This window comes from Tasmannia lanceolata, unplaced genomic scaffold (genome assembly GCF_043159265.1).
Source record: "Tasmannia lanceolata isolate RefF3 unplaced genomic scaffold, GAP_Taslan_0.1 ptg000018l, whole genome shotgun sequence".
NCBI lineage: Eukaryota > Viridiplantae > Streptophyta > Magnoliopsida > Canellales > Winteraceae > Tasmannia > Tasmannia lanceolata.
The window spans coordinates 12,125,605-12,147,889 of NW_027518695.1; the positions used below are offsets into that span (position 1 = coordinate 12,125,605).

Below are 22,285 nucleotides of genomic sequence, written 5' to 3' on the forward strand. Positions count from 1 at the left end.
TCGTAAAATGGAATTTGACCAGTTTACCCCTTTTTCTAGTGGGGGCGCCTGTGAGTCTAGCATTCCTTTTGTTATAATTTGTAAGTTTAAAATTAAATTTTAGGAAGAAGCCTAAAAGAAAAGGGCTTGTCTTTGAGGAAGCAGCTTAAAAGAAAAGGATGTGGTTAGGGCTGCAATAGGGTCTGGTTGGGTCGGTTTTTTCAAAACCCTAGCCCAACCTTGGATCCCATTATCTCGGTCCAGACCTACCTTGACCCTGAGTCAAGGCCAAAAAACCTCAACCCACTGCCCGCCCTACATGGCTCAGCGCGGCCCTAGCCCGCCCTAATTGGCCCTGATTGACCCTAGTGCAAATACCTATTAAGAGTGCCAAAAATAAAGCAACCACATATCATATAACACAAAATGATCAATAAACAGAGAAAGCGAACAAAATAAGACGATATGAATTCAACAACATGATGGGCAGCGGAGACAAGTAATAATAATAATAATCTAAAGAAACATCAATCAAAGATAATAGAAAACATTAGCAAAAGATACATGCATAGATAGTTCAATTCTATAATAGAAAACTTAGGGTCGGGCCAAGTCAGGGTGACCCGAGATATTAACCCATATCCCGACCCGACCCAACCCGACCCTGAGGCAGGGCCTAAAAAATGAACCCTGACCCGCCCCTCAGGGTTGGAAAATCCAGCCAAGACCCTATTCGGGCTCAGGGCGGGTCAAGGCGGACAGGGCCAAACTTGCACCCCTAGATGTTAGCTATCTTATCTTACTGAAGGTCGCTTCCGTATAAATATTGAAGTTTCAAGGTGACTAGAGAAACTCACTTTGTATACATTACCGCGCGGATTGTTTTTTTCCAGGAAATTGCTCGTACTTAGGGTTAGGGTTAGGGTTCGAGAAAGAGGAGGGAGAGATGCCGCAAAGGCATTCGAAGAACAATAACGATCTCGCTTTCTTTACGTACGATGAGAAGAAAAAGCTCGGGTACGGAACTCAGAAGGAGAGGCTCGGGAGAGATTCAATAAAGCCATTCGATGCGTGTTGTCTCTGCTTAAAGCCTTTCATCGATCCTCTCTGTTGTCAGAAAGGCCATGTCTTTTGTAAAGAATGCATATTCGAATGCTTATTGGCTCAGAAGAAAGACATCAAGAGGTTGGTTGATTTCTCATCGTTTGATTTTTCTTCTACGTCGATTTATATGGAATTAATGACTCTACCTGTTAATGCTATGCCTTTTGGTTTGGATTGTTCTGTAGTATCTGTAATCCTCTGTTTTTTTGGTAATTTTTCTCTAACTATCCATACCCTTTTCAGTTTTTTCTTTATTTATATCTCGAAATTGTTTTTATGATTATGGTTGGAGTTCTTTGAGTTGTTTAGGAATTTCGTTCTGGGTTTCGGTAGTTTTGATTATTTTTGTTATGATTAAAAGCTTCATTTGATGATCATTTTGGTAGTTTTGATTTATGAGGGCAGGATATGATTATCTTGTTTAGAAACTGAATTCGAGACACATGACGCCCCTGACGAATCAAATATCTTCAAGTATGTGAAATTTTAGGGGTAGGGTTGTTTATGCATTTTTTGTTTGGGGTTGAAGCTCCAGAGCCTTTGGTTATTGAAGTGGTGGTTGTGTTGGTCCCAAAGGTCTTGTTGAGGTAAGCTGTAGATATCATTTTTCTTTTTCTGAAACAATCTCTAATGATTCTAGCATATTATACTTATTTCTCTAGTTTGGCTTAAAGAATCCGATGAATTCTTTTAGCAAATGGGTTACATTATTATTATTATTTTTTTAAAAGTGATTACGAATAAATATTTTCAAGTATCTGAAATAAAAAAGTGGTTATGAATAAATATCTTCAAGTATCTGAAATTTGATTGAATTATCAAAGTTCTTTGTATGTATTGGATTTTTTTATTTCTTTGTTTTTTTTTTTAGATAATTGGGGATTAAATTATAGCCTCGAGATTGAGGTACACAGCCTTGTCCAGATCATCTAGAGGTTTAACTCATTACTAACCTTATGACTGGTGGAACAAAAAGGATAATCAAGGCTGGTGTCATCTAATCACAAATTTTCATTTTAGCTCAAGTACTCAACTAACCCTTAGCTCTATCTAAGATAGATATACCCATCCATATGTGATGTCTTATCCTATATCACTTAATCTTTAAAATATAAATCAGACCTATCTCGATGTAGATTTCAAACTCTAGGCATGCAAATTCTGTCAGAGTTTACCAGTTCTCTATTGCTGCTCTTGCTTCATGCCCGTAGTTGTCATGTTGATTTTTATGAGCAAAGAGTTGAAGAATTATATATATATATATGAGGAAAGTGTTTCTAGTCCGGCCGACTAGAGATCATTCTCTAGTCCGCCACCCAAAAACACATGGGTCCCACATATTTGGGTGATGCAAAGCATTCATTTGATGGGCCCTGACATAGAGACGGTGTCCACAAGAAATTAGCTTCATAGGATCATCCCAACCCTATGATTTGTGGAGCTTAAAATGGACGGCTATAAACTGCCACAAATCTGTCCTTTTTTAACTCCACAAATCGAAGGGTTAAGAAGATCCTATGAAGCTGAATTTTTGTGGACATCCTATCTATGATGAGGCCTATCAAATGAATGCTTTAGATCACCCAAATATGTGGGACCCATGTGTTTTTGGGTGGCGGACTAGAGAATGATCTCTAGTCGGCCGGACTAGAAACACTTTTCTCTCTATATATATATAGATATATATATATATATATATATTTTGTTAAAGACTAATGGGCATTATTATTTTTTATTAGTTACTCAAGCCTTGTCATTTGAGGTTTTAGAGAACCTTAAACAAAACCAAAATAATACTGAAGAGGCAGTATTATCTTTTTCAAAGCGAACTCGTGTGGAGGTTGATGTTGTAAATCTCCATGCAGATCTGCGATTAAAAATTCGGATTTCCGATTATCATTCCATTGAAAGAGACCAACTTTGGATAGTATATTTGCAGAAGGGCTCTTGTCAACCTAATGATCATACTTTTTTCTTAACTCAGCTAAGCCTTTGTCCCAAACTAGTTGGGGTCGGCTAATGATCATACTTTTCCACAAATAAAATTTGGATAAGTATTATACCATTTCAACTTTGCTTGGTTTAAATAGTATGCTGATTTGTTAGAATACAATGTTGAAAAAAATGTCGTGTTTTATTTATATTGTTATCTATTTAGATAAGACATTAGAGATTAAATATAAGAGGATCTTTTTATTATTAAATATTTTAAAAATTAGTATAAAAAGATATTAGAAAACCACATTGGAGGTTATAATAACACACATGACCAAGTCCAACATTAATATGAAAAGTCGATAAAACAAAATCATAATATTAAGATGATGATGAATCAGCAATCAGATCGTGATCGAAATGAATATTGAATTCATTTGAATGCATAAGTCGACTGTACTCGATTTTTATAATAACATGAATTAGCTTTTCAAGGTAATGATGAATCAGTTGACTTTAATAAGCAAGGTATTTTTTAGAACTATTGTGCTTTTTTGTTGAGAATAACGACAATATTGATCGTGTGGTTTTGCAAAATGCTTCTCAAAATCTTAAGTTAAGCGCAATTAATATACAAAAAGAAATAGTTGAAACTACCAATGCCATTATTAATGGCTTTGGTGATTTTTTTTTTTGAAATGGCAGAATAATATTATAAATGAAAAAAGGAGGTGGGCCGAGGAGGACCACAACAGGATACAGGAAACACAAAAATAAAAAAACCGGAAAAAGCAATACAACTCTCACGGAGGAAGGAAATCAAACCACTCCAAAACCAAATGACTGTTCCCCCTCCTCTGCCAACAAATCTGCCTCCCCATTAGCCAACCACCGCACATGATTAAACACTATAGCAGAGCCCGAGATTAGATCTTCTATTTCATAAAAAATAGAAGAAAATCTCCAAGGGGGCACCACCGCCCCTCTCAACCATCGAATCACGTTTCGAATCACGTTAAGTGAACCCCCCTCCACAATGGTACGATCCATACGATTCTTTATCAAGTCTTTTAATGCCGTAATATACCACCTTCACTTCGGCCTCTGACGCATCACAAATCCCAAGAGGGTCGGAATAAGCCCACACCACATTACTATTTTGGTTGATGAGTTTTGTGATATATCAACAAATGAGCAAGTGGCCACCAATTAGTTCTCAAAATCCCGTATACATTGCTTACCCAGATGGAATTGCCACCATGTATTAGTTAATGTGTCAAACAAGCCCGGTTTATATGGATTCTGCATCGACCCTGCAAAGAAAAATCAGGAACTAAAAATAGCCAATTTTATATGGATTCTGCACAGGGTCTATACACTAAAAAAGCAAATTAAGAACAACACTGAAAAAGCCAATTTTATATGGATTTTGCACCGTGTCTATACAATACTAAAAAAGGCAAATTAACACAAGCGTCAAAATTAACACAAGCAGTAATATTAACCACTAACCATCAGTAATTAACACACATGGTCATTAACTTTGTTAATTTCTGTATACTTCATCTAATTGAGGATTTGATTGTTAATTGAAGTATCAGAAATTCAGAACCAATCCTTGTTAGTTTGGGATTTTGAGAACCAATTGTGACTCTAAGACTCTTTGATTAATCATATTATATCCGTGTAAATTGATAAAAGAAAAAAATTCTCAATTTTTTTTCCCATCAGAAATGTCTTTCCAAAGGTTCCGTTCATTTGTTTTCCACGGAAAGGAAAGGAAATGAAATGAAAGTAAACTAAACTAAACTGACGTGACAAAATGGAAAAGAAAGGAAAAGAAACATGATAGAAAACCTTTGAGAGGGGTGTTCTCTTGCTAGAAAACCGACAAAAACAAAACAGAAAATATAGAAACTCAACAGAAACATTCCAATGAGATATTCTTTTATGTAGTTTGATCAAATAACATAATAAGATACTACAATGTGAGGTCACCATTCAACACAAAAGAATACCACCAACCAACAAGATATAAAATCACATTGATTAGCCATTATCATACGAAATAATAAATAGAATGAATACTAAAACCACATATCAACATGGAGTATTATAATTGCATGTGTATGTTAGAAATGTGCAGGATATCGAAGAGCAACACCGCATATATTTTATCTTTATTTGTTAATGTGCCAGCGTATGCAATAATAAAGATAAGAATCCACCATCTTAGGAAGACCCATTCATATGAAGCAACTAGCTCAGAAGCAGAAAGACCCATCCATCATGGAAAAAATATTTACTAGATATTGCTGAACATTTTTAACTAAGGAAAAAATGTTCAGCAATGGAAAAAACTACGACTGATCGCCGACGATGTCTAGGTACTTTCCTCGCCGGAAGTTGGGTGCGGATATGATTCGTAAGCTGCTCGAAGTGCTTCTGAGTTAGGCGGAAGTTCAGCGGGGTCTCGGTGCCGGCGACGTCCTCTTGAGTCGGTGGGGCTTCGATCCTCTTCTCTTGGTGCCTCTCCTAGTTCAGCCAATATCTCTTCCCATTCAGAACCGGTTTCTGAAGTCTCTGTTGCAGTTTCTTCAACTTCATACACATCCGGTTCATCGAGCTCTTCTTCGGATTCCTCTGTACTTTCTTCGGTCTCACTCTCTGTTTCTGAGTTTTCACTGGGTTCGGTATCGGATTCTGGTGGTTCTCCCTTAAGGAGTGGCCTGCACATTTCGTCTGGCGCTGGTTTGGGTGATTTACTGTTTACAATATCCAGGATATGTTGAGAAATTGAGGAGTTTATGAAGAATATGCGCTCGAATGGGTTGGAGAAGAGTCAAAATGCTTTCCCACCCCAGGTTTGGGAAACGTAACACTGGAGCCCGGACCAAAGAACACTTCAATGGGGGGAAAAGCACAGGAGAACTTTGGAGAGTGAAAAGAAGTCGAAGGGAGGAGCGTTTGCAACGGGTAGCAATACGAAGAAAAGAGGGTAACTTGGGGGACTGGAAGTGCTCAAAGTGTAATTTTGTTAATTTCAAAAGAAGACCAGAATGTTACAGATATAGGAAGGTGTGGTCTGGCTTCGATTTCAACTTCCCCTTCAGCTTCCACAAGAAATTTCCTCTGAAAAGCTCTAATGGAGTCAATAAGAAGCCGTTACCCAGAGATACTATAAATAGTAGAGCGGTGGAGATGGTATCAAATGGTCCAGTAGAAGAAGGTGGTAGTCAGACCGAGGAAGAAGTTATTGCGTTAGCACCGGCATCGATCGAAACTTTAACTAAGTGCCCTGAAGAGATATGGGCAAAATCCATAGAGTTGGGCTCTAGATTTTGCATCAAGAGAACCATATGGGGTAAAACTAAAAATGGAGCAGATAGAGATTCCGTGGAATTGAAGAGGTGGCTAGAGAAATCTTCGGGGACTTCAGCAGAATATGAGGTCATGCAGATTGCTATTGGGGAGTTCGCTATAACTTCCTCTCCGGATTCTGCGTATGTTGATTGCAAGATTCAATGGTCTAATGCAGAGGATAACCCTTCTGAAGATTTATGTGACTGCAAGGACAGATTTTCAGGGACTTTTGCTTCTTCGTGGTGGTCGATTGAAGGTCTTCCTCCCCATGCATGGATAGTGGAAAATTTCAGAAAGATTGGCTGTCGAATTGGAAGAGTATTGGCAACAGATGGTTCCTGTGATGAAGGTGGAGGCTACAAGAAAGCATTGATCCTGCTTATGACTTCATTATCAGCCCCAGATTTTATAAAGCTTCTGGTATGCATTGACGAAACAGTATATTGGGTGTTGGCGTCAAGAAGTTTCAATCGCCCTTCTGTATATAATGTTCGACAATTGGAGGCAACAACAACTTTATTTCAACAACCTTGGTCGGGTTCTCTCAGTTTTTCTGGAAGGGGTATGCCGGAGAAGATGGTGGCGTCCGGTCGCAAGCAAGGGACATTAGGGATAATAGACGCTTCTTCTTCTCTTCACCTACCTCGCTACGTGTCCCATATTGCCAGCGGCAGCGTGAGAAATTTGGTAGATGTGACAGACGATACATACGAAAATTCTGGGCTACAGTGGCTGGGTAACGTGTCGTGCGTTGCATGCTCTCCCATTCGGCGGAAAACGGAGTATCACTTTTCAAATCCTGTTGCTGTTGCATCTCCGTTGATTAGGTTGGAGGGTCCCCCATCGTCCGATTCTTTGAATCTTTCTTCTTGGGAAGCCCGGAGCTCGCGAGATGTGATGGGCTTTCCAGAAAGTGATTATTATGGGCCGTCGCCTTTTCAGATGGCAAGGACAACGAAAAGGGGTGATGTCCATCATGGATTATTAAAAGTCGGTTATTGTAGTCCATCGCCACCGTTGATTCGATTGACGGTGTCTGTCGAGCCCTTCTTCAAGCATCCAGAATCTAGTATTGTCTTGCACGGCGATAAGGGCGTTTATGGAAACTCTCGTCTATGTGTAAATCTCATCGACGACTTTATTGAAGTTTTCCATGATGTGCCAAGATTAGGAGGTGGTCAAGGAGGTTTTGATCAATTACAGGGGGGGTGCTAGGGTCAATTGTGGCTGGAATCTACAGAACTTGGCCATATTTCTCTTGTTCCAAGTGAATCGATGCAAAATTCAGGGGAGGACCGAGGGAGTTCTGATTCATTAAAGGGTGTATGTCCTGGTCAATTATGGTTGGAATTAGCAAAGCAGGGCTTAAATTCTCGTTGTTCCAGTGATCCGTCGGTTGGTATTGCTCAGATCGATAGATTGGAGAATATGGATGAGGAAGCATATAGAGGTTGTGAGTCATCCCCCCGGGCCGATCCTGATAGGAATAGCCTAGCTTTGGTAATAAGTGCGGAGGAAAATATAAGACCCATTTCCCGGGTTGACCCTAAATCTGAAATTTTAGAGATTTTTGTGAATCATGTCATATCCACTAGCAGGGTTTTCGGTTTGTCATATTCAGGTCCGGAAGAACAGCTGAGGAATATGTTCGGAGTTGCGGAGGGAAGAGAATTGGATCAGAGGATTTGTTCTGATCCGTCAAGCTTTGAAGGGGTCAGGAAGATGCTACAGGAGTCAGCAAAACTAAAATCGGATGTGAATTATGGAGACTGTGCCACTAGGAAGCATGATGTTCGAAATTCTAGGGGTAATAGAAGAAATTGCCCTAGGGGTAGTGTATCTCAGCCATTTGGTTTTCCATGAAGATAATATCATGGAATGTAAACGGTTTGGGGTCTTTAGAAAAAAAGGCTCAGGTTAAAGAAGTAGTAAAAATTCATAAGCCTGTCTTAGTATGTATCCAAGAAACAAAGATGGGGGCGGTTAACAGAGCTATCGTGAAGAGTTTAGGAGGAAATGCGAACTGGGATTACTTATCTTTGGATGCAGTTGGAGTTGCAGGAGGTATATTAGTTATGTGGGATCAATCAAAATGGGAGATCCAAGATTCTTGGATAGGCAACTTTTCCCTTTTCAATCGTTCTCAGAAAGGTGGGAGAATCGTTTTTGGTTACTTTCTCTGGTATTTATGGTCCTACAGTTAGGGTGGACAAGCGAAAGTTGTGGGAGGAACTTACTATAGTTAGAAGTAAATGGGTTAAGCCTTGGTGTTTGGAGGGAGATTTTAATGAAATCAGATGTGTCGTAGAAAGGTTGGGGTGTAGAAGAATTACTCAGAATATGGTGGATTTTTCAGACTTCATTGCTGAGAATGAATTGTTTGATATTCCAATGATGGGGGCAAAAATTTCTTGGTCCAGAAATACCGGTAAAAGTCGTTTAGATCGTTTTTGTTTTGTCCAGATTGGATTTCCCTCTTCCCGGAGGTGTGCCAGAAGGCGCTCGTTCATTCCGTTTCTGATCATTGTCCGCTTTTGTTGGATCCAAGACTGGATTCGTGGGGCCACTCTCCGTTCAGGTTCGATTTAGCGTGGTTAGAAATTCCGAAAATTGAAGAGATGATGGGAGGATGGTGGGTATCACACAAGGTTGAAGGGGCGGGGGATTTTATTATAGGGGAGAAACTCAGATATGTTGAAAAGAGACTCAAAGAGTGGAACTCCCACAGGTTAGGGGCAATCTATGAGAGAAAGTTATGGTTACAAACTCGAATCAGGGATATTTCTTTGGCTGACGAGGGAGGCCTAGCCTCAGAGGAGAATGTGAATGATCTGGGAAGAGCAAAGGAGGAACACAGAGTTCTTCTACTGCAGGAAGAAATATCTTGGACGCAGAAGTCCAGAGTAAATTGGTTAAAGGAGGGCGATAAAGACACGGCTTACTTTCACAGCATTGCAAGTGCTAGGAGACGAAATAATAGAATCGAGGCTTTGGAGGTAAATGGAACTTTATCTTACAACAAAGATGTGATTTCCAAGGAAATTGTGGACTATTACAGATCGTTATATTCTGCGGAAGAATTAGTCAGGCTTAGATTAGATGAGGTGGTTTTTAAATCTCTTGATGAGAATTATAAATCGGCTTTGGAAAGGCCTTTTTCGGAGGAGGAGGTGGAGAGAGGGGTTTTTTCGCTGAATCGTGATAAAGCTCCGGGGCCTTATGGTTTTTGCTTAGCTTTCTTTCAGGCATGTTGGGAGAGTGTGAAGGAAGATATATTGACATTTTTTCGAGAATTTTACGATGGCATGGAGTTGGAAAGAGGAATTGGCGCCACTTTTATTGCTCTACTGCCAAAAATTAAAGGTGCTGTGAAGGTTTCTGACTTCAGGTCTATCAGTCTTGTGGGTTGCCTTTATAAGGTTTTGCCCAAAGTGTTGGCGGATCGTATAAAGGTGGTCCTTCCTCTTATTATCTCTGAGAATCATTGTGCTTTTGTTAGTCAGAGGCATATTTTGGATTGCTCGTTGGTGGCAAATGAGATGGTGGATTGGATGGCAAAAACAGGTGAGGAAGGTGTTATTTGCAAGCTAGACATGGAAAAGGCTAATGACAGAGTGGAATGGCACTGTTTAGATTATTTTCTTGGCAGGATGGGTTTTTGTATTAAATGGCGGGGTTGGATTAGAAGTTGTTTATCTTCGGCCTGGTTCTCCATTCTTATAAATGGCTCTCCGAAAGGTTTTTTCAAATCTTCGAGAGGTTTACGCCAAGGGGATTCTCTATCTCCCTTTCTATTTGTGATTGTAGCAGAAGCATTGAGTCTGCTGATGGAGAAAGGAAGATCTGTGGGTCTTGTCTCTGGGGTTAAATGTAGCTAGAATGGGATAGAGGTGTCGCACTTACAATTCGCGGACGATACTTTACTTTTTAGCTCACCTCAGGTTTCGAAAATCCTTAACCGTAAGGCGATTCTCAGATGTTATGAAATAGTTACAGGGCAAAGATCAAATTTCTCAAAATCAAGGTTGTATGCTGTGAATGTTGAAGAGGCAGAAGCCACTAGCCTAGCCAATCTTATGGGTTACCCCTTGGAAAGGTTGCCTTCTTCTTATTTGGGCCTCCCTTTGGGGATCGGAAGACCTCACAAATGTGCGTGGGCTCCCATTGTGGAAAGAATTGAAAGAAGACTAGATACTTGGAAAATGAATTTTATTTCTAAAGGAGGTAGGTTAACTTTGATTAAGGCCGTTTTGTCTAATATTCCCATTTATCAGTTATCTTTATTTAAATGCCCTGTGAGTGTTATCAAACGTATTGAACAGATTCAGAGAAGATTTTTGTGGGGGGGATCAGAGAAGAAGAGGTCTTTGGCTTTAGTCAGCTGTGAAAATGTCTGCAAGCCAGTCCAAGGAGGAGGCCTAGGTATTAGAAGGATAAAACAGGTTAAATCAAGCATTAATGGGGAAATGGTTGTGGAGGTTTGGGGGGGAGCAATCGAGACTTTGGGCTAAAGTAATATCAGGAAAATATGGTGCTGAACCAGGTAATTGGTGTTCTTTAAACTGTTTTGGCAAACCTGGAGTGACAATTTGGAGGGATATTCTATATTTGAGTTCCAGTTTCGATCATGGTGTCAGATATAGAGTGTATTCTGGAGACAGGATATCCTTCTGGTCAATGTGTTGGTGCTCTCTTTCCCCTTTAAAAGATTTATTCCCTGATCTTTTCTTAGTTGCTGTTGATAAGTCAAAGTTAGTGAAAGATTGTTTTGAGAGAATAAATGGTAAAGTTATATGGAAACCAACTTTTCGGAGGAATTTCTTTGATAGAGAACTGCCTTCGGTGCTCAGATTATTCCAGGTTCTTGAAAAGATGTACGTTAGTTTATCAGGGGTTGATAAAAGGCTTTGGGTTTTAGAATCTTCAGGTTTCTTTTCGGTCAAGTCTTTTTATAAGGGCTTGGTTCCTTCTCAGGAAAACCCAGTGGCAGCAAGGATGTGGAAGATCAAGGCTCCTCCAAGAGTTTTGTTTCTTCGGCTAGTCTGCGATATGCTGTCGGATCCAAACGGTGGACTTTCTGAGAAAGAGGAAAATGCTAATTGTAGATCATTGTGCTTTGTGTATAGAATCAGGGGAGTCGGTAGATCATATTTTCATTCACTGCAAAGTCGCTTGTGAGGTATGGGGCGGGATATTATCAAGGTTCGGAATTAATTGGGTTTTTCCTTCCAATCTTAAAGATGTTTTTGCAGGCTGGTCCTGTAATCCTTGGAGGAAAAAAGGAAAGGTTTTATGGGCACTCTCATTGGTTGCCACAATGTGGGTTCTGTGGATCGAAAGGAATAATAGAGTTTTTGAGTGTAAAGCTAAATCTTCTTATTTTATGTTTATCAAGGCCGTTGCTTTAACTACCTCTTCGGCTAGGGCTCTTCCGCTTTTCCAATTTGTTTTGGCTTTCGAACTTTGGGAGGGTTGGAGAGTAGTTTGTAATAGCAAGGAAAATGTTGCTGTTATTATTCAGGCCTGGCGTCCTCCCCCTGATGGACTCTTAAAGTTAAATTTCGATGGTTCTAGTTTGGGTAATCCTGGCCCAGCCGGGATAGGGGGTGTCCTAAGAGACTGCGCCAGCGAGGTCATTAAGGCTTATTCGGGTCCGATTGGGACAGCCGATTTGAGTGCAGCTGAGGTAAGAGCAGTTCATCAAGGCTTTTTGAGTGTGGAAAGGAATAGGCTGAGCGGTTGTATTGTAGAGGGTGATTCACTTAATGTTATAAGGTGGCTCAAGGGCTCTTCGGTTCCGTCGTGGAGATTTCTTCGTTTCTTTGATGAGATAAAAGACATATCGGAAGGGCTTTCGATCTTATATCAGCATGCGAGAAGATCTGCTAATACTATTGCAGATAAGTTGGCAAAAGATGGAGTTTCTAAGCAGGATTTAGAGCTTTTTGATTTTTTACCACCCTAATTGTATCATTGGAGGGTTGCAGGGTTGTCTCTGTTTTCTTGGTTTGTATCTGTGTATTTGTACTTGGCGGGGACCTTCTTAGTCTTCTTTTTCATGAATTCTGTTACCATTAAAAAAAAAAAAACATTTTTAACTAAGGAAAGCATGACTATAATGTTTAGATCATATGTTAACAAACATAACCAAGCACAACTTCAAATGATGCAGAACTGAATTGATTAAATCATATAAAAATCACTCTATTTGTCATTTTCAATTGATTAGGGTAAAGTTCAGATTCAAATCGATACTGTCTTATCTACTTTTGGATGCAACTTCTTTAAATTCCCATTCAGCATGACCTCTAAAACCATAGCTTTGAAACCATTATCTTCAAAATCCATGCTAAAGCAGAATGTTCAGATGCTAACAAGAATTTGATGCCGACTGTTTCTTAATGTTCTGCATTTGCCCATGAAACTCACCAATGCTCCTTGTTGAAGGTTTAGTACCTTCACCGTTGGCGTCATCTTGATGCAGAATTGGCTTGTAGACCGAACAATGACTTCCTTCACCAATAAAACACCAATAAAACAGGCCGAAGAGAATCTATTTGTTGCCTTAAGGATATCTGCATAAAAATATCTGCTATGAAGGTTAAGGCCATTTGAAGCCACCCAAGAGCAATGAAAGTAGTAGCAAGGGTATCTTCATAGTTAAAAAAAATCTTTCTATATCATATTGATGCTTTTAAGCTAAAGCCATCTGAAGCTTCCCAATAGCAATGCAAGTAGTACCTTCTTATTTACATCCATTTGTTTTAATAGTAAGAAGTCCTAATACTAAAACAAGGGCGGAGACCTTCCCTGATACAAACCAAGGTTGCCAAGGCGGGAATCGAAAGCGGGAATCGAAGGCTCCTGGGATGGTGGGAAGCGGGAATCGTGGGTTTGCTAGAGAGTCGACGGGGATTCGTCGGAGATTCGCCGGGGAATCGCTGGGAGTCGCTGGGGAGTTGGGATTCGATGGGGATCCGCAGGGAATCGCCTGGGAATCGGGGTTCCTATAAAGTGGGAATCGGGGTTTTCATAAATTGGGAATCGGGATTCCCAAAATTGGGAATCGGGGTTCCCCAAAATCTGGGATTTGAATCAAATCACGGTTCGAATTTCCGATTCAGGGGTTCACGAATCCCCAACTCCAGGTACGAATCCTGCTTCTCTGATACAAACAGCCATAGATTTAAAAATCTAATCACAGGACTCATAAAGCATGAAACAATCCCAAAAATAGATGTAGGAGAGAAGCTATGAGATTAAGTAAGAAATAACTCTATAAACAACAATTAATAAGAATTACTCAAGAGAAGAGGGAATAAGAATAAGAAATTACTACTTGAAATCCAGCCATAAGCTCTACCCAAATCCAACCTAATCACCTATTTTAGGAGCCAAAATCCTATTTTTTCGTCCTCCATCAAATTTGGTATAAGAGCCAAATATTAGTTCAATATTCGATCTTCCTACATCATATCCCAAACCGACTTCCATTTTCATCCCACCGAAACCCACTCACATCCCACACCCACCCAAGCAACCCTCTCTAACGCACTCGCCGGACGCTTGCCGGCCTCCTTGGGTCAACTGCAAATCTTCACTGGAACCCTCCTCAAGCGTTTTCTTGTTTGCATGAGAAAGAAGAAACGAGACTTTCCCTTTTAAGAGTTATCTTACAAATGGCAAGTTGCCTAAATCTAAGCATATGAATTAACCTGTTTTCTTTTGATAATTTTCTTCTTTTGATACCTTTCCAGATATTATACGTAACTTACTGACCACCCACTTGTGTAAAATAGAGAGGAGAAGCTAGCCTTCTCAGTTACGTGAATCGAGGAGAACTCAACTCAACTCAAACTCAACTAAGCCTTTGTCCCAAATTAGTTGGGGTGTGAATTGAGGAGAAAAAGGGAAAAAAATAAAAAAAAAAAAGGAAAAAAGAGAGAGAATCCCTCTCTCATCTCTAGTTTCTCTCTTTTCTCTCCATCTAATTTTCTCTCTCGTCACTTGGGCTATTTTTACTCAAAATTTGGCCTTGTGATCAACATGAGAGTTGATCAGGAGGACTTGAAGAATCTGTCCAAACTAGTTGGGGTGTGAGTTGAGGAGAAAAAGGGAAAAAAAAAAGAAGGAAAAAAGAGAGAGAATCCTTCTCTCATCTCACTCTCCATCTCTAGTTTCACTCTTTTTGTCTCTTTTCTCTTCTTCTAATTTTCTCTCTCTTCTCTTGGGCTATTTCTGCTCAAAATTTGGCCTTGCGATCAACATGAGAGTTGAGCAGGAGGACTTGAAGAATCTGTCCAGCCTATCTCAGCAGCCCACAAGAAGCGCAACTACTACTTCAAGCAACCTTCATCATCCGTAGATTTTGGTTCGACCACCAATCCAGGCCATCCGTGAGTCCAATTCGAGAGTACGTTGCTATTTTCCCAGCCATTTTCCTTCCCCGAAGCGGTTTGTGTTCTTATTGTTCTACATCGGCGATTTCTTCCCTATCTCTCCCCTGACATTTCAGACTACTCTCACGGTTGTCACGAGCATTAGACATCAGGAGTGCCTCCGACGGATTACGACTTCGGCTTGAGTGGATCGTCTTCATATTTGATCCAGGCAGACTAGAACTCGAGGGTGAGTTTTTTTCAAGAAGGGGAGAATGATGTGGATTGGAGGCTCAATAAGAGGCTTATTCACCCATTAGGACTTTTAAAGATTTATTTATATGGTATTTAGTTTTTAGGATTTTTTTTCCATGGTTTAGTTTTTAGGGCTTTATTTTCCATGTTATTTAGAGTTAGGGAATTTATTTTCCATGTTATTTAGAGTTGGGGAATTTTTTTTTCATAGAATTTTATTTCAATTGCCTCATGTTTCAGAGATTTTTAACTTGATGATTAATTGAGATTATTGCTTGAGTTCTCTTTCCTCTACATATTTCTTTCTTCTTCTACTTCTCTCTTCTTTTCTCTTACTAGCCTTACATCACCTTCCCATACAGACTTGTATCAGTATTCCTATTAATAGTGTCTGCCGAATAGCCCGAGAAGGATATGTGTTGCAAATCCAAAGAAGCCACTGTAAATCAAATTTCTCCTGCCAGTCACCTTTTTTTTTTTTGGGTGTGTGGGGCGGGGGGTGGGGGGGGGACTCTTATAATAAAGAATCCGAGCTGCTTTCTTTCTTTCTTGGGCGGGTTTGAATCCTTCTTCGAGGTGAGTTTACTAGACCTGTGAGTATGGTGGTGGAGACCGTCGTTAAGGCATACAACACGGTACAGGATCTACAGATAACTCTTGCTGTTGAGAAACTTGGTTTAGTGCCCATTTGGCTGTCCTATTTTTTATGTGATTATTATTCATTCAAAATATAATATGCTCCAAGTGGGGACAATTCATTATAATTTCAAATTTTTTGTGATGATGCTGATTGATTACTTTGTTTAACACGGCAGGAAGTTAGCTGCCCATGCTTCCCAACAAAAGCAAGAGAAAGAGGAAGAAGAAGAGAAGCTAATGGTGCAGAAGGCCAGAGAGCTGGACGCCTTTGACCAGCAAAACCATGGGGCAGTCCCTCAATATAACGACAGAACCTACACCAGAGACAAGAATGGTTTTCATGGGGCGAACAGTGTTAAGGTAACATCATACGAAGAGGAAGCCCTTCGTAACATGAAAGCCTTCTGGCTGCCCTCTGCTACTCCCGAAGCGCCCGTCAAAGTGGAGGCCCCATCTTCCAGTACAGTATGTCCGGAGGGGAACGAGAAGCTCAATCTGAAAACCCTTTTCCCAATCCACTTCACAGAAGAAAGCAATGATCAGAAGAAATCTAAGTCCGTGAGTAGTAATTTCATCTGTCCCAGTTGCAAGGTTACTCTCACTAACACACTGAAACTCGTAGCTGTGAGCACTTGTGGGCATGTCTTCTGCAAGAAGTGCGCGGACAGGTTCCTGGCTGTTGATAAGGTTTGTTTGGTGTGCAACAAGCAATGCAAAGAGAAGAATTTGGTGTGCTTGGAGAAAGGTGGGACTGGATTTTCCGGCCATGATGACCATTTGGAGGCAAGGGATTTTAAGCATTTGGGGAGCGGTTCTGGGTTGGGCCTTGTTCGGCCGGCCATGAAGACATGACTATGAAATCTAAGTTGTGCAAGAGCTCTCCTCCTTTATTTTTTTGTGTTTTAAACTTTTATTATGGATGGATATCTATCAGTTACTTCTCTGTTTCTTCTGTACTGTTTTTCTTCACTTTTGATGTCTTCTTTGTATGAGTTTTGTACAATTACAATCTCTCTGTTACTAAAAAAAATTAATGTCTTCGTTGCATGTTTTTTTTTTTCCGTATAATAATAACAATTACAGTCATTCAAATCCAGAAAAGATTTTCTTGTGGTAGCCCGCCGGCCCCGCCCTTGGTAAGCGATGAGTCTGATGGTTTATATCATTTGCTTAACACGAAATCTGAGCCATTCATGGTGGGTCGTGCCCAAATGTACAATTTAAAATCTTTAACATTATTCACTCTCTCCAAAGTGGGGATAGAAATCCTTAGATTTGGGATTGGCTATCCTATGGATAATTTTATCTTTGGGATGGAGGGTGTGGACAGACCAATCCCTAGTAAAATCCTAAAAATCACTTTAAAAAAAATGGAAGGGGCGTGGGTTATACATAAAACTCAACTCAAATCATCTAAGCCTTTGTCCCAAATTAGTTGGGGTCGGCTAATGAATTCTTTTAGAAAATTTTCATGAAGAAGGTGAAAAGATCTACCCGGCTCAAATTGACTAAGTTTAATCCTGACACTAGTTTGGTTCGTCTACATGGATCATTTTCTTCCATTCTCTCCGATCCAAGTCATGTTCTCTGTTATGTTCCTAGGCTCCTAGCCCTCAAGTCTTTCCTTAGATTTGGGATTGGCTATCCTACTTGGATAATTTTATCTTGGGGTGGACAAACCGATTCCTACTAAAATCCTAAAAATACTCCCCCCCTCAAAAAGGAAGGGGCATGGGTTATACATAAGAAAAAGAAGAATTACATCTCCGTGCCACTGAGGCCTAAGCATATTAAGTGATTTAGACAACTTTCATCCTAGGCTTATTCATATTTAAGCAATGAAAATGTGATGTTAGAAGGGCATATTAAACATTTTTGGAAGTCGAAATTTGATTTTAAATACTTCCCTCACAGTGAGGAGGAAGAAGGAAAAAAATATGAAACAAGTCTTAGCTGAATATCCAAAAGCATAACCCTTCTTTCCTCAAATGGCTTTTAAGTATACTTTATAACTCATTGAGGTTTGGACATTGCTATTAAGGCCTACACCAATCTCTTTAGAGGAGAATTTATATGGTGGCCGACCGTGCAAATAATAAGGGCAGAGAGAGAAAAAACTCTCCCCCTTAATTTTTTATTTAGGTCAAACTCCCCCTTAGGCAATCTCCCATCCATATGGTGGGAGATTGCCTAAGTATCCTTTTTTGACTTTCCCCAGGGGGTTGATAGTTTCTCTCTCGGCCCTGTATATGTAAAGGGCGGCCACCATATAATTTCTCCTCTTGAGAGTGGGTGGTGGTGGAGAGTTCATAATAGTCAATTCAGCATCTATTGAGATGGATGGGAGATTGCCACGTACACTGCAGCTGGCTGTCCCATCATGTACAGAAAAGGGGCGAATGTATCATTTCCCAGTAGTGAATTGAGCCTAAGTATCGATGAAGGTGGGCCAAATGAATAGAAATGGGCCTAGAGAATAAGAAGGTGGGCTTAGAGAGAAAATTAAATCTTTACGGCTTTTAAGTCGATTTCTAAGGCATTTCAGAGATTTGAGCATTGGGCTTAGTATTTGCAACAATTATCTCCAGGGTTCAGGTCAATGTCAAAGGTAATCCTTTTTTGTACATTTATTGAGGTGGATGGGTGAGAATTAGTTTATGGGCCTAAAAGTGAGGCCCAATCTGCATAGCAAAAGTAGGGCAACATTGGGGGAAATCTGTTTGGCTCAATAAATATGAGAAGAGGACCTCTTTCTTAGAAAGAGGGAATGGGCCCAGCTTGTTGATTGGTCATATCATTGGAGAATGGGCCCGACATAAAAGAGGGGAGGTAATGTATTTTTTCTATCACTTTAGTTCTGTACTCTATAAAATGATTTCACTTTGGAGCTAAGGAATATCATACCACAAAGAGAAGGCGTGGGTGGTACAGGGCATATGGAAGCACAAGTTTCTCATTTTTTGAATGACATCTACAACCATCTATAAAGTGGACATATAATGAGAGCCCCACTCAAGCAAATTCTCATTAAAGTCATCAATCCATGAAGTCTCTCTACACATCGAATTCCATCGTGACATCTGAAAGTAAATAGATCAAGAGCAATATATGGTATCATCATGTCGTGAATATAATCATAAAAGACTAATCCTAGTAGATTTACGAAGATTGCATTTCAAATACCATTTTGGAGGTGTTCCCTTATGCTTACTTTAGGAAAAAAAGCACCCTAGTGCAGTGCACTAGCATCAAATCAGTTGAAAATTTCATACGAGGTTGACCATATCTTATAGCTTGGACCCACCATTTGTTCCTTGAGTGTGCATTGGAGACTAGAACAGAATTTCACACTACAATTACATCACTAACAGATAGGGGTGTCAATGGACCGAGAGTGTCGGATGGATCCGAAGGAATCGAACGTTAATGGACAGGGGTTGGGCGAGACAGTTGGAGCCAACCGACAGGGGTTGGGCGAGACAGTTGGAGCCAACCGTCTCCGTTGGTTCCATCTTAAGATCCAAAATCATTTTGGGTATAAAATCAGATGGAGTGTACAAGATTCAAATGGAGGACACTAATGTTCAAAATTTCTTTAATATTTTTGTTCATTTATGTCTATTCAAGAGATTAAAAATCCCACTCAAAACAACAATCAATATTTCGTTTCCTGGTTTTCATTTTGAAGACAAAACTCTCTCTCTCTCTCTCTCTTCCAAAGATATATATGCATTTCAAATACCATTTTGGAGGTGTTCCTTGTGCTTTAATCCATCGTACTTTAGAAAAAAAAAGCACCCTACTGCAGCGCACACACATCAAATCATTTGATAAAAAGTCATACGAGGTTTGTGAAACTTACCAATTACTCCAAAAGCTTAAGCTGTTGAAGAAGGTGGTATTTAATCTTTTATACTTTAATACCCCCCCCTCATGTATGGCCCCTCTTTCTAGGGTTGGCCTACATGTGGCACATGTGGCCCCTCTTTTTTGGGTTTGGCCATTGCATGTGGATTTTTGCTATCAAGGAGGTTTGAACCAAGGCATTTGCTCTGATACCATGTGAAAATCTGACTTTCACTAATTCTTAGATGATATTCACTAACATGAGAATGTGCTTATACAGAGCACTTGCATGATAAATATAGAAATAAATCAAGGCAACTATGGAAAGAGATAAGTGTAGAACATTCTAATCTAACCTAATTACTAATCCAATCCAGTTGCCTAATCTAGCTAAGTTACCCCATCTAACCAACTTGCCCGATCTATCTCTAAGATGATCAAACGGTGAGATCCTAACCCAATCCAACCGTTGGATGCCACATATTCTAACAAGGTTGACAATATTTAATAGGTTGGACCCAGCATTTGTTCCTTGAGTGTGCTTTTTGAACACCATTAAAGAGATTTAAACAAAATTTCATGGACCGAACCGTCTCCATCGGATCCATATCCTAAGATCCAAAATCATTTAATCAGAGCGTCCTAGATTCAGATGGAGACAAATGCACAAAAATGTCTTTCATATTTTTGTTCATTCAAGAGATTCAAAAATCCCACTCAAAACGACAAACAATATATATATTTCCTGAGGAATGATAGTCTGAAGGTCACCTTGTAAAAACCCATCTGCAAGGGGCCCCTATTGGCCAATCTCAGCAAAGAGCATTGATTGCTCATCCTAGTTTTTACTTATGGTGTACCTCGAAATGGATCGTGACTCGGAGTCAAAGAGTAGGATCCGAAGTGGTCCTACTAGCTCAATACCAACAGATGAAAGTTGGGAATCTTAAAAAAGAGCCTCTACCTTTAGAATAAGAAAAAATGAAAAAGAAAAGCCGACCGACCATAGCCCCCGTACATTAGTTACCATCCATATAATATATTATATATAAAAAAAATAAATTAAAGCAATGCTCTTGTGCATGCAAATTCTAGAAGATGGGTCATCCTCCCACACTCAATTAGATTATTGGTAGTTTTTAAAATAACAAGGAGTAAACTAATGATAGGTACTAATGATATTCATTTTGCTTTCCAAACTAAATTGAATACATTATATATTTATGAGATTTTATTTGGGGCGTGGCCGCATAGTACTTTAGTATTTTTTCAAAAAGTAATGTACGGCCCAATACGTAGGAAGATCCAAACCGTCCATTTCTTGTGGCCCCAAAATCATGTCCATAGGATGATCCTAAACCTCCAATGTACTCCCTCTATAGATTGGAGGTTTAGGATCATCCTATGGAAATGAGTTTGGGGGAGGGGGCACAACCTATTGAAATTTTGGCCCAACAAATGGACGGTTTGAATGTTCATATGGTGAGGGACGTACAGTACTTTTTGAAAAATAATGGACATATGGCCACACACCACATAAAATCTCATATACATAGGCATATATAAATAAAGAGAGAGGGAGAGGACTTAGTACAAGTTAGCTTAATCAAATATCATTAGTATAAACTAAAACATGTTTCTTTCATTTGTCATTCGTTTTCTTTCCACGTAAAATTTTTATGTGAAAGGTTTTTTGTAGAAAATTTTTACTGGATTTTTTTATGATGGATTTTTTTTTTACACCTCATAGATAGCATGGGCAGAGCCCATAATTTACAACACATGATTTGATAAAGTGAGGCCTATCATTTTACAATTCATAAGTACCATGGCTGGAGACCCACCATTTTATGCCCCATGTTTTGATAATGACAGGGCTCACCATCTTCACCGGAACACATGCATATGGTAGGGCCCACCATTGTACACCCATGAGTGGGCTCACCATTTCCACCCAAATCCATGGATAGGCTGGGGCCTACCATTTTACACCATGTTTTGATTGGGTGGGTCCCATTGGGATTGAGCCTCTAGCTCAACGGTGAAGGCTTTGTTCTTTAACCTTGAGATGGGAGGTTCAATCCCAGCTTACCTATAAAAAAAAAGATGGTGCCTTCCACCCACTCAAAATCATACATTAATTGGGTAGGGCCTACCATTTTACCTTATGTTTTGAAGGGGGTGGGTAGAGTAGTCTCCACTAAAGCCCATATGCATAAGGTGGGCCAAGAATGCTGCTTTTTTTAGTCAACAATTTAACTTCTAGAAATCGTGTGTATGGGTTGAGCCATTCCAATCATGTGAGCTTTTAACCAAGGTGAAATCTGGGTAACTACAGAACACTGCTATTGGCTTGTGGGGGTATTTTAATGCATGCGGTGTCTTACACAGAAACAAGTGAGACAATATTTTAAGCATATATTCCTTTCAGCCACACTTTAATAATAATACTCCTGGAGGTGTAGACAAGACTACACGGTGCAGTTCCTTTTTGTAAACCAAAGCAGTGAAAAAACCCACCCTCTCTCCCTTTATTTTGAGGGGTACCAATTGCTTGAAGATTCAGCTTTTTCTTTCTCTCGATCTTCCCTAATTTTTGCTTTCTTTTACTCAGTTTCTGTACACTTACAAGACAGAGATACTGTGTCGATTGATTGAATGAGAGAGATAAAGAGATTCAGAAGAAAAAGAAACTTGTTCCTTTTCTAGTTATAGCTATTTGATTTCACAGGGGAGAGGAAAAAAGCGTATCATACTTCCAACAATAATAAAAAAAAATGGATGAA

General features: G+C 39.7%; 1 protein-coding gene across 1 annotated transcript; it reads left to right on the top strand.

Annotated features, from left to right (window-relative positions):
• Positions 1-825: 825 nt before the first annotated feature.
• On the top strand, positions 826-16,700 carry LOC143849930 (phosphoinositide binding protein). Its single transcript, XM_077359238.1, has 2 exons — positions 826-1,164; positions 15,830-16,700. Exons 1-2 carry the CDS (start codon positions 926-928, stop codon positions 16,503-16,505), a joined length of 915 nt encoding a protein of 304 aa, XP_077215353.1. The 5' UTR covers positions 826-925; the 3' UTR covers positions 16,506-16,700.
• Positions 16,701-22,285: the final 5,585 nt, after the last annotated feature.